This window comes from Bombina bombina, chromosome 2 (genome assembly GCF_027579735.1).
Source record: "Bombina bombina isolate aBomBom1 chromosome 2, aBomBom1.pri, whole genome shotgun sequence".
Lineage (NCBI taxonomy): Eukaryota > Metazoa > Chordata > Amphibia > Anura > Bombinatoridae > Bombina > Bombina bombina.
In genome coordinates this window covers 330194924-330212607 of record NC_069500.1, presented here as the reverse complement: position 1 = coordinate 330212607, position 17684 = coordinate 330194924, and the positions used below count along the sequence as shown (strand labels likewise).

General features: G+C 38.8%; 1 protein-coding gene across 1 annotated transcript in view; it reads right to left on the bottom strand.

Annotated features, from left to right (window-relative positions):
- Nucleotides 1–17273, bottom strand: part of KSR2 (kinase suppressor of ras 2) — a 1182068-nt gene extending 1164795 nt beyond the window's left edge. Inside the window, exon 1 of the mRNA XM_053701684.1 lies at nucleotides 17097–17273. Within this exon, the coding sequence (XP_053557659.1) occupies nucleotides 17097–17273 (177 nt within the window). The remainder of the gene's footprint in view (nucleotides 1–17096) is intronic.
- Between the last annotated feature and the right edge of the window lie 411 nt (nucleotides 17274–17684).

The window sequence follows — 17684 nt, the reverse complement described above, 5'->3', positions numbered from 1 at the left end:
CCATCCAATCCTCCTTGGCAGTCTAGGCGCCCGGAAACTTTTGTGGATCAGACATTCCATCGTCTGGCCTCCGTGAAGTCAATTAACAAGTTTGAAGCAGTTTGGCTGTTAATCTGTAAAGCAGCACACTACCAAGATGGCGCACAGTTTTAATGACCTAACCCTACTACTTCTACCGCTATTTGATGGGCTACAACACTCACTTGAGAACTTAATATGGGAAGCCCGGTCTACTAAGGGTTTGCTTGTTAAAGATGACGCTTCTTGCGTGCCCGAGACTAATTTTAGGCTGTACTGGTTTCTGTTGTGAGATCCCCCCCACATCTACCCCCTGTGATAACGCCATTGCAGAAAAAGCGAGAATCGCACTAGAAGGCGAAAGAAACTCAGTGGAGAAAATCGACCCCGTGCTGTATTATACTGAGCAGAATGCAGCGGCACCGGGGGAACCTTCCCTGACGCTGCACATTAACAACGGGAAGAAATGTGTATACGATACGGCTATGGAAGGGAATGAAGATCATGCCTCTATTCTGCCGGACTGGGACACGCTACATACCGACAGACCGCGATGGCATTATCTGTGTGTAGTTCCAGAGACGGACCTTGTCTTGCTCCCTCCATGTCTAAATCAAGCGGACATGTGGCCTAACACTCCTGCACAATATGATCTAGAAAACGTCGCCAACATCACTTTCAACTCAGCAATGGCGGAGGATGTATCTCTCAGCTCATTACACTTGTGTCTCATTGTATATGGGGCCTTACAAGAGGTATATACTGTTAAAATCATGCCTGCACACGTTGCTATCAAATCCCCACTGCACAGATCTGTTCAGCTGGAGGGGAGACTTACAAAGGGGAAACACAATATGGACTGGCTGAAATCACTCCGTTGTGGTATCCGCAAGATACCCCGCTGTTGGAAGCAGTGTAAGATCCACTTAGCTAGGGGTATTGGCTAAACAATAAACCTTTCCTTTGTCTCAGTATAATCAGGCCCCGCTACCTCAAACAAGGAGGTTCATGTGTAGAGTTGCATAATGCTAATATCATTTAATTTCAGTGGTTATGAATGCTGCTATAAAACTCCAATGCTGCTTATCTTTATATTTAAATATGCATACTCAGTGGACTTTACATATAAGTTGACCATGCCAGATTGCCTGATTTTACATATTTGTTTTAGATTGTTTGTTTTTTCTTTTTCTTTCTTTTTTTCTCTCTCCCTTTCCTTTGATGTATGCTGTTGGCTTAACTTACCTAGCTCACGATTGCTATGAGAAAGAAATGTGTATGTGTTCTTATCACTTTAATGTTATAATCCTGCTATCTACCCAGTAGAAACCACACTAAGCAGCCTGCCCATATCCTAATTATATCTACCAAGAATTAACTAAGTCATTGCGGGCGGGCAGGCAGCATCGCGGCAGTTACATTATTCATAATGGGTTATTTTTTGATTTGTTGGTGTTGTTCTAATTTTACATGCCTGCTTGACTATAGTTATGAAACTTGAAACCCCCTGGTTCCTTCCCCTTTAGCCAAAAACTCAGTCAGGTTATGTATCAGTTCTGGTAGATTTGGCTATCCCCTGTCTGTTTGACTGCTTGTGTTTTATGTTTTGTGTAATATAGTCTGGGAGGTTGCTGTAATTAGTCAGTACTCTGAGAAGGGGCAACTAAACCACATCTATACTGCAGATCTAATAAGGTTTTATCCACTGACTGGCAACAAGGGTGGGGAGGGTTATGAGGACAATGCTGCTCTGTTTTACTGTTTGGTTGTGTGTTAAGGTTGTTTGGCCATTTGTTATGTTTGTCTTTGTTGTTCAGTTTTGTTATGTTTTGGTTTTGCCCTTGCTGAGATAGTTTTCAAGTCACGCCACCATCCTACCACTATACCTGCACTGGTCAACTACTTTGACTATGTCCGCACAACTTAACTGTCTGAGGGGTTGGCTACGTTTGTAAGACCTGCAAAACTATCGTGACTGCTACCATTGTAGCCTGGGGCATACAGGTTCCCAACATACTCTCGGGGGAGTCAATCTATCCCATTTACACCTTCTAAGTAACCTATAGCTTAACCCACACAAACCTATCATAAGTCCAGATGTTCAGCTAGGCTTCTGATTACCACCACGTTATGCAATGGTATAACAAGGACCACCTACATTATTTCAGGCATCATCCTGAGTGACTAGGGTATTTGCTAACTTAATTATGTATCCCCAGTACAACGCTGGTCATGGTTATAGTCACGGGTATGGTTCACTTGACTAATTAGTATCTCCTGGAGCCTACACGTATTTGTTTATGCTTTGCACTCCGGTGTGTTCAATTCCGTGGGTGATGCCACTTTCAAACTTACTACTATGCTAATTCCTCTGATGTCTTTACATAACATGTGCCCAAATACTTAATCTGCTGGATTATACTCAGCCAGATAGTTAAACTCCTACAATGACCAGGCATAGTATATAATCCCTACATTTAAATTCGAACTTCACCTGCTTAGTTTTGTGTTATGGTTGTTTTGTTATTGGTCATGTCTATCTATGTCTTGTCGTTTTACTTTGTTTTTGTTTTGCCCTTGCTGAGATAGCTTGCAAGCCACGCCATCATTTTATCACTATAACCGCACTTGTTAATGCGGTGACACGAAGGTTGACAACATTTGTATTATCTGCAAAACTATAGCCATTTCTCCCATAGCAGCCTGGGACATGCATGTTCGCGCCATACTCTCAGGGGGGTCTCTAGGCCTCTGTTAAACCTTCTAAGTCACTTATAGCTCAATTCATTCCACCCTTTTACATGTTCAGATGCTCAATTGGGCTTTTGATAATATCATCATGCAATGATATAGCAAGTACTACCTACATTATTTCAAGCATCATCTCGAATGACTTATAAGGTATTTGCTAATTTAACTGTATATCCCCAGCACGGCATTAGTCGTGGTGGGGGTCATGGGAATTGTTCACCTAGCCAATTAGTATATCCCGAAGTCTGCATGTATTTGAGTATGCTTTGTACCTGGGTGTGCTCATCGGCGTGGGGGATACCGCTTTCGGGCCCACTACTGTGCTAACTCCTTTGATAATTCTACATAACACGCACTCAAATATCTCACCTGCTTGATTGTATTCCATCATATATTTAACCTTATACAGCGTCTAGACAGAGCACACAATCTCTACATTTAAATCACGATAGCATCCGCTCAGCTAGCAGGGCTAAAGCCTTTTTGTCGCGTTTTATTTTGGTTTTGTTTTGTCTGTGTGTCTGTTTATTGTTGTTTAGTTTAGTTATGTTATAAAAAAAAAAGAAAAATCCCAATTCTGTGTACAAATACTTCTCGAGTGAAAGTTATTGATCTCTTAGTAATGTACAAGGAAAGCATACCAACAGGATTTATCTTTATGTCTATACTTACTAAAATGTGCCTGTTTTTCACCTTTTTCACTCAATGTATGATACTAAGCCCTGCGTGGCGCATTTACGTGTATTGTTTTGTGATCCTGTATACAGTGTTGGATATAAATAAAATTAAAAAAAAAAAAAAAAAAACTCACCTGCATAGAGTGAAATCACACAGAATCTTCTGTATCTTATTTTAGACCTTATAATGTAATGTAATGTAAACTTTCCAATGTATTTATATTACTAAAATCTTTATATCCTTTGTTAAAACTCAGTGCACAAAGGTAAGAAAGGCTGAAAGACGACCACCACTGAACAAGACACACAAGCTGAAACGTCAAGACTGGGCCAAGAAATATCTCAAGACTGATTTTTCTAAGGTTTTATGGACTGATGAAATGAGAGTGAGTCTTGATGGGCCAGATGGATGGGCCCGTGGCTGGATTGGTAAAAGGCAGAGAGCTCCAGTCCGACTCAGACACCAGCAAGGTGGAGGTGCTGGTTTGGGCTGGTATCATCAAAGATGAGCTTGTGGGGCCTTTTCGGGTTGAGGATGGAGTCAAGCTCAACTCCCAGTCCTACTGCCAGTTTCTGGAAGACACCTTCTTCAAGCAGTGGTACAGGAAGAAGTCTGCATCCTTCAAGAAAAACATGATTTTCATGCAGGACAATGCTCCATCACACGCGTCCAAGTACTCCACAGCATGGCTGGCAAGAAAGGGTATAAAAGAAGAAAATCTAATGACATGGCCTCCTTGTTCACCTGATCTGAACCCCATTGAGAAACTGTGGTCCATCATCAAATGTGAGATTTACAAGGAGGGAAAACAGTACACCTCTCTGAACAGTGTCTGGGAGGCTGTGGTTGCTGCTGCACGCAATGTTGATGGTGAACAGATCAAAACACTGACAGAATCCATGGATGGCAGGCTTTTGAGTGTCCTTGCAAAGAAAGGTGGCTATATTGGTCACTGATTTGTTTTTGTTTTGTTTTTGAATGTCAGAAATGTATATTTGTGAATGTTGAGATGTTACATTGGTTTCACTGGTAAAAATAAATAATTGAAATGGGTATATATTTGTTTTTTGTTAAGTTGCCTAATAATTATGCACAGTAATAGTCACCTGCACACACAGATATCCCCCTAAAATAGCTATAACTAAAAACAAACTAAAAACTACTTCCAAAACTATTCAGCTTTGATATTAATGGGTTTTTTGGGTTCATTGAGAACATGGTTGTTGTTCAATAATAAAATTAATCCTCAAAAATACAACTTGCCTAATAATTCTGCACTCCCTGGGAGGGACAAAATAGGATGGCCAATACATAATAGTATAATTGTATGTTAATAATGTTTAATGTAGACAAATTGCCTGTGATAAAAACAGAGAATGGAGAGATTGAGAAGAGAGAGAGAAGGGGGAGGAGAACAACAGGGATGGGTGGTAGGAGAAAGAAGGGAGGGGTGATAAGAGAGCACAGAGGAAGAATAGAGAGGGGAGAGAGGGGAGACAGAGGAGGTAGAGAGAGAATAAAAAAAGGAGAGCAGTGTAGCTGTTACACTATTGAGAGACAGGAGGTTAAATTACTGTCCAAAGCTATCCTATGCTGCTAGACTGGCAACATAGGCAGAAGGAGAGTGTTGTCCATTGCACATGTGTGCTGAACATTATATTAAAAATGATTGGTCATTGGCATCAAAGTGATGCAAGTGGGTACTTATGTTTGGTTATAAAGAGCAAAATTCTGAGGGGGGGAGACTATTTTTCCTCCTCATATGCTTAATATTCCAAAAGTCTTAATTTTGCAAATTCCTGCCTTAAAGGGACACTAAACACAAATTGTTAACTACATGATTATAAACCTTCATATATAAGAATAATTTTGCATCGAAATCTGCAGCTTAATTTTGTCAAATGAGTATATTGTTTTATGTTTATTCTTTTTCACTGATTTCCCTGTCCAACAGAACAAAAGAACCCTTGCTAAACAATCACAAATTAATATTCAGATATAGCACAAAAACTGTTTGCACATGTGCAGACTGGGGTAGCCTGCACTCTTGTATTCTATTAAAGGTACAGTCAACACCAGAATTTTTGTTGTTTTAAAAGATAGATAATCCCTTTATTACCCATTCCTTAGTTTTGCATAACCAACACAGTTATAATAATACACATTTTACCTCTGTGATAACCTTGTATCTAAGCCTCTGCAGACTGCCCCCTTATTTCAGTTCTTTTGACAGACTTGCATTTTAGCCAATCAGTGCTCACTCCTCAGTAAATTCATGTGCATGAGCTCAATGTTATCTATATGAAACACAACTTACTGGTGAAAAACTGTCAAATGCGGAGGCGGCCTTCAAGGTCTAAGAAATTAGCATATGAACCTTCTAGGTTTAGCTTTCAACTAAGAATACCAAGAGAACAAAGCAAAATTGGTGATAAAAGTAAATTGGAAAGTTGTTTAAAATGGCATGCCCTATTTGAATCATGAAAGGTTTTTTTTGGACTTGACTGTCCCTTTAAGGTTGTTAAGCACTGAATCAACTTACTATTGTAAAGAATGATTTGCCTATCATGATTCTTGGTGGAAAACTGATAATCTACCTTTAAAAAGCATGTGACACCATAGAAGCTTAGGGAGGGAGTGAAAAGTAAACAAAAGCTCACACAGTATTCCCAAGCCTCCCTCGGAAAAAGTGAAACAAACACATTTTTAGATGCATTTTACAACAAAATGCTGCAAAATAAATAAATAATGTATATTGCAATAATGTTTCAGTTGCAATAATGAAACATTTTATGCTTTTTTGAAATGTCAAGTTTAATGGTCCTTTAAAGGGTAGAAAATTAAAATGTAAAGGTATAAGTGGGAAAATCTCTACTTGTACTGTCACAATAATAAGGTAAGGTAGGAAAAATGGAAAAGGACGGTTCAATGCAACAGAAGAACAATTTACTGCTTTAAATTAAAGTCCAGATAAAGAAAAGCATATAAACTATTTTTGTAATCCCAGTGGTAATCAGAGTTTCAATGTTATGCCTCCCTCTCTCTTGGAAATGATAAAGATCAAAAATATGTAAGCGTTACAATTCATGTATTTTCCTTTTGCATGATACGCTAATCAATTACTGTGTCACTGTGTTCAGCATATATCCAGTTTACGACATATGTCCCAATATGGCTAATTAGCCAGTGGCACTCCAGGTCAGTTGCTGTTGCATTACTTAAGCTGCACTGCAGTCCGGATTTGCCTAAATACTCTCTCTGGATAAAGTTTCTACGGCTCCCCATAGTCACAATACAACAGCATTTTTAAAGCACTTGGAAGACATCGTTGGATACAACGTTTTGTTCCCATTTGTCAACATACGGTGGGATTTGCAAGGTAACCAGGAGGAACTTGCCGATTGGTCCGCGCTCCCTCAGGCCCCCTCCACTGTACACCTATCGAGTACCGCAAACAGACAGGAAGATCCGGAAGTGACATCACGCCACACGTGGGTGATACGGAAGACGCTGAATCCGCATGGTGTGGACGGACGAGGGTCCGGAACAGCGCATAGAAGAACCAAGGAGTTCAGGTCTGAGGTACTGGGGCACGGAGGGAGCGGAGGTACGCATAGTGTACATGGGCAATAATTGATTACAGTCTACTCGATTGATTACTTACCTGACTTTGTTATATCTGTGGGATTTTCCTAGAGTGCCACTGGCTAATTAGCCATATTGGGACATATGTTGTAAACTGGATATATGCTGAACACAGTGACACAGTAATTGATTAGCGTATCATGCAAAAGGAAAATACATGAATTGTAATGCTTACATATTTTTGATCTTTATCATTTCCAAGAGAGAGGGAGGCATAACATTGAAACTCTGATTACCACTGGGATTACAAAAATAGTTTATATGCTTTTCTTTATCTGGACTTTAATTTAAAGCAGTAAATTGTTCTTCTGTTGCATTGAACCGTCCTTTTCCTTTCTTGATATTTTGGGTGTTTGGGCAAAGCACCAGGTTTTGCAACATTATGCAGCAAGAGATAAATAATGAGGGATCAGCTGTGGTCACCTACTACTCACTAAAAGAAGTAAATGAGAGGGACATTGACAATGTTGAGATAGAGCACATATTTTCTCATGATCGCAAAAGTTTTGATCTTCCTATGCTTTTTGAAGAGATGGAACGTCTCCTGATTAAGGAGAAGAAAATTAAATGGGATATTTGGACTTTAGAGAAGTACCTAACCCTAAACATGATACCTAGGGGTTTGCGAATTAGTAAATTTCCAACCTTTGAAACAGATGACCAGGAATTCATTGATATGTGGAACCTCATATTAAGTGACTGTTCTGGCCGATTAATGAAATTATTGATAAGCTATAAAACTGAAATGTTGAATGCTATTAGGATTGATATCTGTGATGTACAAACACTCCTAAATAATTTTTGCACTAGTATTGATTTTCCCAAATTTGATTTAGTGTTACAAAAAACAATCAGAGAGGTTAAGGAGGAGATTGTTAGTATTAAGCACACCAAATTTTTAAGGGATAAAACAGACTATGATAACAACAAAGTGTATATTTGGAATAGAGGTTCAAGATTTCAGTATAGAAGGAGCCAGAACAGGGGGCACAGGAGAGGCAGAGGTAGGAGACAGAGAGGTAGGGGTAACAAAACTGTTACTTTTTCAGACAGTGAGGCAGAATCTGGGGATGATAATACACACTCAGCTGATGAGGAAGAAACCCTTCAGGAGACTGTCAATAGGAACACTAATTACAATAGATTTTCTGGACGGGGGAATATGCATATTAGGATGGAGATGAGACAGGGCCCCAATAGAGTCCATGCGGCACAACATCCAGGTAGACTTAGGTTTTCACAACAAAACACACTACAACAGAGAAGATATCAACCATCTGAGAACCCTGCTCCCTTTTTAGAACAACAATCTACAAACATGATAGTAGAGAGAGATGATGAGTTCTCACAGATGGAGCAGGTTTTTCACATGGGACAGCGCCCCAGGGGTGGCGGGACGGTAGCTATGCAACCCGAACAGGGGAGATATCCAGTAAGACAAACCAGGATGCCATCAAAATACAAACCGTCATAAATTTATCTGATCATGTCCTAACAAAGGAAGAATACAGAGTGCTAAGTTTGGGCCTGGGTTTTGTACCCACTGTAAATTTTAATTTGTTTAAAACAATGTTAGATCTTAACAAATTTGTCCGAAATTTGACACTCTGTAAGCACTTCAAAATGGACAATTCAGAAAGGTTTATGGAACAACCCCAGGGGCAAACAATCTCTAATATATACCAAGGGTTTCATTTCCAGGATATGTGTGACCTCCTAGCTCTGAGAGGTTTGGAGCAAGAGACAGGGGTTAATATTGTAAATGATCAAAATACTTTGCACAAGAAATACAAAAATCCCTCCACTTTCTACCCCATTCAGAGCAGGGGGAATACTATAGAAACCTTCTATAGAAGAGTAGAGGCGGATTTAAGAACACTTAATCACACAAAGAAACCTGTTAAGAGTAACCTAAACATACACGAACAACAAGCTATGAGATCACTGAGTGACAATATGAATATTGTCATAAAGCAAGCGGATAAGGGGGGCTCCGTGGTTGTCATGAATAGGTCAAGCTATATTGCTGAGGCATTGCGGCAATTGGAAGATACCAGCAGTTACACAAAGCTTAGGGGTGACCCAACTAATGTGTTTCAGAGACAACTGATGCACCTTTTGGATGGGGCTCTGGAAGAAGGTTTTATTGACAATGATACGTGTCAATATCTATATGTTAAGCATCCTGTCATTCCGATATTCCACCACCTGCCTAAGGTGCATAAGACCATAGAAAATGTACAGGGTAGGCCAATAGTTAACGGAATAGGATCTATGCTAGAACATCTTTCGGAGTGGCTTGATGATTTACTGCAGCCACTTGTTACTGCCCTCCCTAGCTATATTAGGGATACAAAACATGTTTTAAACATGATTGACCAAATAGAGTGGACACGGGACTCTGTGTGGCTCACCGTGGATGTTACTGCATTGTACTCTTCTATTCCCCATCATCTAGGTTTGAAGGCCATTGAATACTTTCTAATTCATGAAACAACACACGGTGAGCCCTACAGAGCATTTGTGTTGGAGGTCACGGAGTTCCTACTGACACATAACTATTTTCAATTTGAGGGTGATTACTATCTGCAGAGATGTGGGACCGCTATGGGCGCTAAGTTCGCACCCACTTATGCCAACCTATACATGGGTTGGTGGGAGCGGTCCCACATCTATGCAGATAGTAACACCTTTCGGCCTGCGATTAAGACATACCATCGTTTCATAGACGATTTGTTGTTTGTTTGGGACAGTGAGAGATATTCAGTAGATGAATTTGTGAAATACCTGGGGCAGAATGATTTCAATCTGCGCTTCACTCATGAAACAAACAAACAAAAAATTCATTATTTGGATGTTGAGCTCAGAGGCTGGCAGTCAGGTGAGATTACATCAGAAGTGTATAGAAAGCCTATTTCAGGCAATAGTATCTTACACGCAAAAAGCTGTCATCCTAGGCAGGTGCCTTATTCTGTGGCAAAGGGACAATTTATTCGCGTTAAAAGAAACTGTACGCGAACGGAAGATTATGAACACCATGCTGAAGCGCTGCAGGATAGACTCAAGGACAGGGGTTACAGTAATAAGGTCCTTAAGAAAGCGAGGACAGAAGTGGATAGAATAAAAAGAGATTCCCTCCTGGCAGATAACAAGAGATCCAACAGTAATTCTAAACGCAAATTGACATTTGTTACTGATTATTCAGAACAATATCATACAATTTGTAATATAATCCGGGGGCATTTTAGATTGCTTGCAGCCGACGATGGTCTAGTGGATGCAGTCAGTGAAGGTTGCAGGTTTTCATATAGGAGGAATAAGTCGGTGGGGAGTATTATATCCCCTTCACAACTTAGGAAACCTGCTCCGTCCACTCAGTCCTCTTGGCTTCGACATAGGGGCACCTATAGGTGTGGGAACCCCCAATGTAAAGCATGTGAACATGTTCAGATTGGCTCCTCTTTTCAATCATGCATTACAGGGGAAACTTTTGATGTGACTACCTGTGTGAATTGTAGATCTACCTACTGCATTTACCTCTTATGGTGTACAACTTGTAATCTACAATACATAGGGTTAACAACAAGGGAGGTGCGCTCACGGATACGTGAACATCTATCTACTATTAGAGTAGGTAAAAGCAGCACACCTTTAGTTAACCATTTTGTCAACACGCACGAACAAGACTGTACAAGCCTTAGATGGATGATCATTGAAAAAGTCCAGGCTCGGCAGAGGGGGGGGGACAGGTTTCAGGTTTTATCCAGGCAGGAGATGTACTGGATTTTCAGACTCCAGACTAAGGTTCCATTGGGTCTGAACTCTGAATATGATTTTATTAACCACTGGAACTAAGCCTGTTCACCTATCACCCCCCAGTATAACGCTAATCCATCTGCAGGATGGGCAGTAAGCCATGTTTTGAATAAAACTTTAGGTGCTTGTTTGATAAACTATTGCGCCTATATACACAGTAATCTTGGACATTATGCCCCTTGTTTCAAATCCCCTTTTAAATTCCTTCCACCAATGTTGTATATATAAAATGAACTAGCCCAGAGTATACCTGCATACTCCTATAAAATTCAGGATACATGGTAGCTTAGGACATCCATGTATGTTGCCCTTCCAGACAACAAAACAAAAAAACACTGTACTGATAGTAATTAAGTATTACCATTGTTATCGCTACCAATAAGGGAGCCTTTATGTGAATATGGATTTTTTCCTATTCTCCCTATACCTCTATATCTCCATCTAACAATTAGTTTTGTCAAAGGAATTCATTTGGTATTCTAAATGTCCCCCAATAATCTTTAGTATCAGGAAGTCTATCAACATGAAATATTAAACTTTGATCTTGAACACATTGTAAAACAAATTGAATTGACTCATTAATGTTATAATAACAAAGATACAACATAGCAATGAAGGATTGCTTTGAATATATATATCTTTTTGAATATTTTTGTATACATTTGGTCTTAGATATTGTTTAATGTGCACACTATAAATTGTGAATGTGAATATGTGCAAAATCCTACTACTTTGTCAATAGATACAAATCTGTATACACTGTTTCTTTAAATACCCTAATTGATGCTTAGGATTTCCACCAATTAAATCCCAGAGGTGGGTTTTTAAATCTGAGTGTGTGTTTGGTGTTTTAGGACTATGAATACGGCGCAGGCCGAAACATGTTAGTCTATTTCTCTTGTCTATAGGGTATGCACCCTCCATGTTTTAATATATTTTTCAATAAAAGACTTTTTATTTAAATAACAGCAACTGACATTTTGATTTATTTTTAAGGTAGGAAAAATGTCACAGGGACAGTGGGGCAAAACACCCAAATTGTGACATAGTTGGAATCTCTAGAAACTTAACCTGGTATTTATTGTATGATTCTTCTCACTTTCAGTTAGTGAATGAATGTGTATTTTATTTCCACTGTTCTCTTTACACAAGCATAACATTATTATACTTTTTAATGCATTGGATTATGTAATATATTTGTTTTTTATTTGCATTGTCCCATTCATCCAAGCCATTTCTGAAATAAATGTTATAAAATATTGTTGAATAACAAATGGCTCTCCAATAGAGTTTTATTTGAGCCATCACTTTTCAACGGCAATACTTTATGTTTGAACCATGGAAAAAAAATATGCAGCATTCAGAGCTAAAAACAAGAATGTTCATCTTATTAAATCAAGTTCAGAGAACAATATTTGGGCAGAAAAGATAGAGATGTAGCAAAGACATAAAATTGGAAGAGATTCCTTATGTGTGTCTATATGTGCTATAACACAGATACATCACTACATATTGTTTGTTACTGCTGGCTCTTGTGTGAGCCAAAGCAATGGCATATGTCTCGCTTACACATTCCTCATTTGAAGTTTGTTTATATGTAAGCATAGATTCTACTTTGCTTCATATATTACTATTTTTAAATATATTTGCAAGATCTGCAAGTAGAAACAAAAAGAAACAGTGAGGCCTATTTAACAAAGGTCTCTCGGACCTGATCCAACAGTGCGGATCGGGTCCGACAGACCTCACTGAATGCAGAGAGCAATACGCTCTCCATATTCAGCATTGCACCAGCAGCTCTTGTGAGCTGCTGGTGCAACGCCGCCCCCTGCAGACTCGCGGCCAGGGGGTGTCAATCAACCCGATTGTACTTGATCGGGTTAAATTGTGGCAATCTCTGTCCGCCTCATCAGAGCATGCGGACAGGTTGTGGAGCAGCGGTCTTTAGACCGCTGCTTCATAACTGGTGTTTCTGGCAAGCCTGAAGACTCGCCAGAAACACGGGCCCTCAAGCTCCATTCGGAGCTTGATAAATGGGCCTCATAGAGTGGTCCTTATGTAGAAAGACTAGGCAGAATGTTAGAGAAAGATGAATACCACAAAACAAAGTGTTTATCGTGATACTAATCAATCAAATTACATTTTTTCTTGCATTGGTAAAGGAAAATAAATAGTTCTAATCAAAATGCCAAAATAATAAACAAGATCTCTAGCAAATTTGCATAGGAATCCAAATACTTACACCAACTATTAAGGCAAATTGCACATGTGCACTCTGATTGCTGCAGAGTTGCAGTAAAACAAATTCAACTTTATTGAACTTTGAAGAAACATTAATAACAACAAACCATTAGACTTGCTTCATACCTAACAATGAGTCCTTAATCACTGACAAAGGACATGGTTGTTTTTTCTGCAGTTGCCAGCTGTCCTCCACAAAGATACTGGACAAACAGTGGCTGATTGTGGTCAAGTGTTAGGTGAGGTTGTGTTTAGACCCCATACCCCTGCAGCTCCTGTACACCCATACCAGATCTCCGATCAGACCACATTTCCTGCAGCCACTAGCAGTTGTATGTTCATATCAGACCTCAGACCAGACCTATATCTCTGAATAAATCCGTCCTCCTCACATCAGAACCAAGATCCCGAATCCCCTGTAAACTATAAGCCCACAACATTACATTGTTAGTCACACAACCCTGTAAACTATAAACTCTGCTCAAACTTCAAATCACAGCCAGTCACTTAATTGTGCATTCTTTTTGTATATTTTACTGGACAGGGCTGAACTGTCTCGCTGAACACTGACCACCCTTCTCTCTACTAATATACTCAAACCCAATGGTTTTCAAACCACATACTTTTCGTTAAGCCTCCCTAACAGGCCAGATTTTGAAGATATCTGAGGTACAGCACAGCTGAATTAATTAGATGATTAGTAAACATGCTTATTTTACCTGTTCTCACCCAAGATAATCCTGAAAATCTGGCCTGTTAGGGAGGCCTTAGAACAGGTTTCAAAACCAGTGCTCTAACCCAATGCCATGTTCAGAAAAATCAGTTTGAGAGAATCAATTTGAAAAGACAAGAACAGTAATTTCCAGATACACAATTAATTATACTAATTACAATAGTCAGTATCCAACAAATGCTGCAATCCTAGGATAATTCTATATAATCTGTTCACATTTTGTTTTAATTAATTTACAGCATTAACCTTTATTATATCTGTTTAGAAAGCCAGTTTAAGAATTAGAAATCACCTTTATACTGACACTTGTAAACCTTTCACATCTGTGCTGTTCACCCCCAAAAAAATCTAGATTGTAAACTCTTTGGCATACCTCCTTGATTATCAATAGATAAAATATTTAAAAGTATTAAATATTATTTTGCATATTATGTTAGGGTAATATAGGCCAGAATACTATTTTAACAAACTTTTGTAATATAGATTTAATTCAGGCTCTTTTGATTTCATTTTATTTTTTAACTTCAAGCGTGGCACCTTTTACACAGCTCTGGTGCCAGTCTTTGATGGTAGGGGAGAGCTTACTGCATATTCACACCTTGCATGCATTTGGTTGGAAAAATTGGATACTTGGTGCATACTTTCTGATCATCAACACTTTATGGTCATAGACTGGCCCCTGGAATATGTTAAACGTTCAATGAGTTTAGAACATTTCAAAATGATATTATGTGGTTATACATACTCAGCATTCTATAAACTATAATATTCCTGCTATGAATAAATGTAATGTATATTTAACCCCTGCTTATTATTGGTAGTTATAATAACAATACATTTTACAAAGCATTGGCTTGCATAGTATCTGGCCTCGGGATCTGCTGAAATATTAACACAGGTGTGTAGCTACACTATACATATAAAAACGTACCATTCTAATAAGGGATAGTTTTGGTTTTCTTAAAGGGATATGAGATTCAAAATGTTTTGTTCATGATTCTGATAGAACATGCGAATTTAAACAACTTTCTAATTTACGTCTATTATCAATGTATCTTCATTCTTTGGGTATCTTTTGCTGAAAAGCAGGGAAATATGTTTAGGAGCCGGACAATTTCTGGAGTACTATATGGTAGCAATTTTGCAACAATGCTATCCATTTGCAAGAGCACTAGATGTCAGCATTATTTCCTGTCAGGTAGTGCTCCAGAGGCCTACCTAGGTATCTCTTCAACACAGAATATTATAGGAACGAAGCTAATTTGGTAATAGAAGTAAACTGGAGACTTTTGGGGTTCATATACCTTTATATAAATGGGGGGAAATGTAATTGCTTTGCTCTATATCTACAATGAAGAAAAAAAATGTTTTTGGTATTTGATACAATCTAATTAATTATATCTTCTACCTATATGGTAGATTCCATCCATGCCATCTATCTATAAGCAGTGTTTTTTAAACACATTTATGTTTTGGTAGAATGTAATAAATAAAACTATTTTGCTCACCACTTATTTACAAAGAATAAAATACTAAAGTATGTTTCCATGAATATTCTCTTTCATAATTTATGCAGTAAAATAATACCAATTCTTAAATCAGTTTTACCCTGTCATAGTACAAGAAACTAATGCTGTACAAAACCATGCATTTAACAGGATATTGAAATGTATTCTGTTTGTATTGTAAAAATAAAAATAAAATTGGTAAACCAATTAACTCATAGAAATTTGAGATGAGTGTCAGTCTGATTTTTAAATAATGCTAGAAACCATATTCTCAAAGGAAATAAAGCCTTCTAAAACCACGTGTACAATTATATTATGGGATGCATGCACAAAATATATCCTTGGTGTCAAATTGGGTCAAAGGTAAAGTTTTTCATGATGCTCTTTGAAGTGAAAGACAAGAGCATTAAACCTCTGTCCTCACACTGCCTGTATCCTGAATTATCACATCACTGCACCATCTGTTGAATGTGCATAAGAAATATTTGTGTAACATAACCCCCAGACAACTCAATTTATATTCACTGTGGTATGATTTAAATTAAAAACAGACTGATGATAGCTGGACCAATCTTTTATTCAGGGTTATAAGGCAGAGGCTCTCTGTGGGAGCCAGAGTCTTGTTTGGATAAAATTAATTTCACCACAGATAAGCACACTGCCATTTTTACAGCCATTACAGATGTCAAACACTGCAGCTCCAACAATCCAAATATACTATAATGTGTAAACTGTGAATACACCTTATATAGCTGCCAATGCTTAGTTACAATAAACCTTGGTGTCTTTTAACCAGTGTTTACCATTACAAACAATTATTTATGTGGGGGCTATCACTGTTGTGTTTAACAGAGCAAATTATAAACTAGCAGTTATGTCTACACAAAGTTTTATTTTCCAACACTAAATGATAAAAATGTATACTTTTAATAAACTAGACCATGAGTGCAGGGAGATCACATATTCAGATTTAAGGCCCTGGTTGTGCTAATACCACATCTGGGTGTACAGTTACACTGTGTTTAAAATGATAAGGTTTTCTGTCATCATGATATATGCTCCTCTCATTTTCATTATGTTTTCATCAGAAAAACAAAACACCTACAATGGTTGGTCGTTTACTGAATTAATAAAGGTTTAGCAATAACCTTCCTTGTATTAATAAAAAGGACTATGGCATCTATCTGCAACAAGCAAACACGGATTGCTGAAAGGTGTGGGCTGGGGAAGATGAAGGAGGATGAGGGGGTAGTATAGGAGCACTGAACAGAGTGAAGCACCTTTGCGACCACCTGCAGAATGCGCAGGCTCACTCCAGCTCGCTGCAGCTGCTTAATTTATGACACTGCACTCCAAGCTGGGGATATAAACAAAACCACTGCCAAGAAGAGAGATGGGTGGATATAATAGAACTATAGTCCGCTATGTGCCCTATGGTGTTTGTAGGGCAGCGTGTCTGGCATTAAAGTAGTTAACCCATTGGCAGTCTGGGAGATGCGTTGCAGTCCTCTTTGGCAGCTAATGGGTTAATGCAAATACACACACACACACACATATATATATATATATATATATATATATATATATATATATATATATATATATATATATATTCACAGATAGAATAAAATATGTATTTCCACTATTTTCAATAATAACATTGTGAAATGCATTATTATCCAGGCTGCATCAAGGTAATCTCCTACCTCCAGTGTTCTGATCTCTTTCTGTGTCAAGTCGTTGGAGGTGGCACACTTGGTCCTGAGCCCCTCCAGGTTGGAGATGCTTATGTCTATCATGTTTTGCACCAACTCGCACTGCTGCAGGGCTTTTTGCAAACTCAGGGGCTGCTCGTCACTGCTGGCCACATTTTCTTCATCCATTTCTTCCCCCAGATCTGCAGTCACCCCCTTTTCTTCTCTTCCCTCCCCCCAAACAAATAATAATAATACAAAATGTGTTCTTCTATCCACCCCACCCACCCCCTTTGCTACCTCCCACCACCCCACTCTTCAGTACAGGTGCATGAAAGGGACAGTCCGTGTGCAGGGGAGCTGCTGCATTAACACCCTGAGCACTGTCTTACTCTTCAGGCTGCCTCCATTAAAGTACTCCCCGGTGCCTCCCGCCGAGATGCTGTATCACACGAGCACCAGGCAGCGGTGCTGATGCTGCCAACACAAAATAAATAAATATATAGACGTGCACTAGCAAAGGGTATATGTCTGTAAAGCGTCCAATAGGAAAAAATAATACTAATAATGTTAGTCTGTGCCCACCGCCTCTATGGAAAA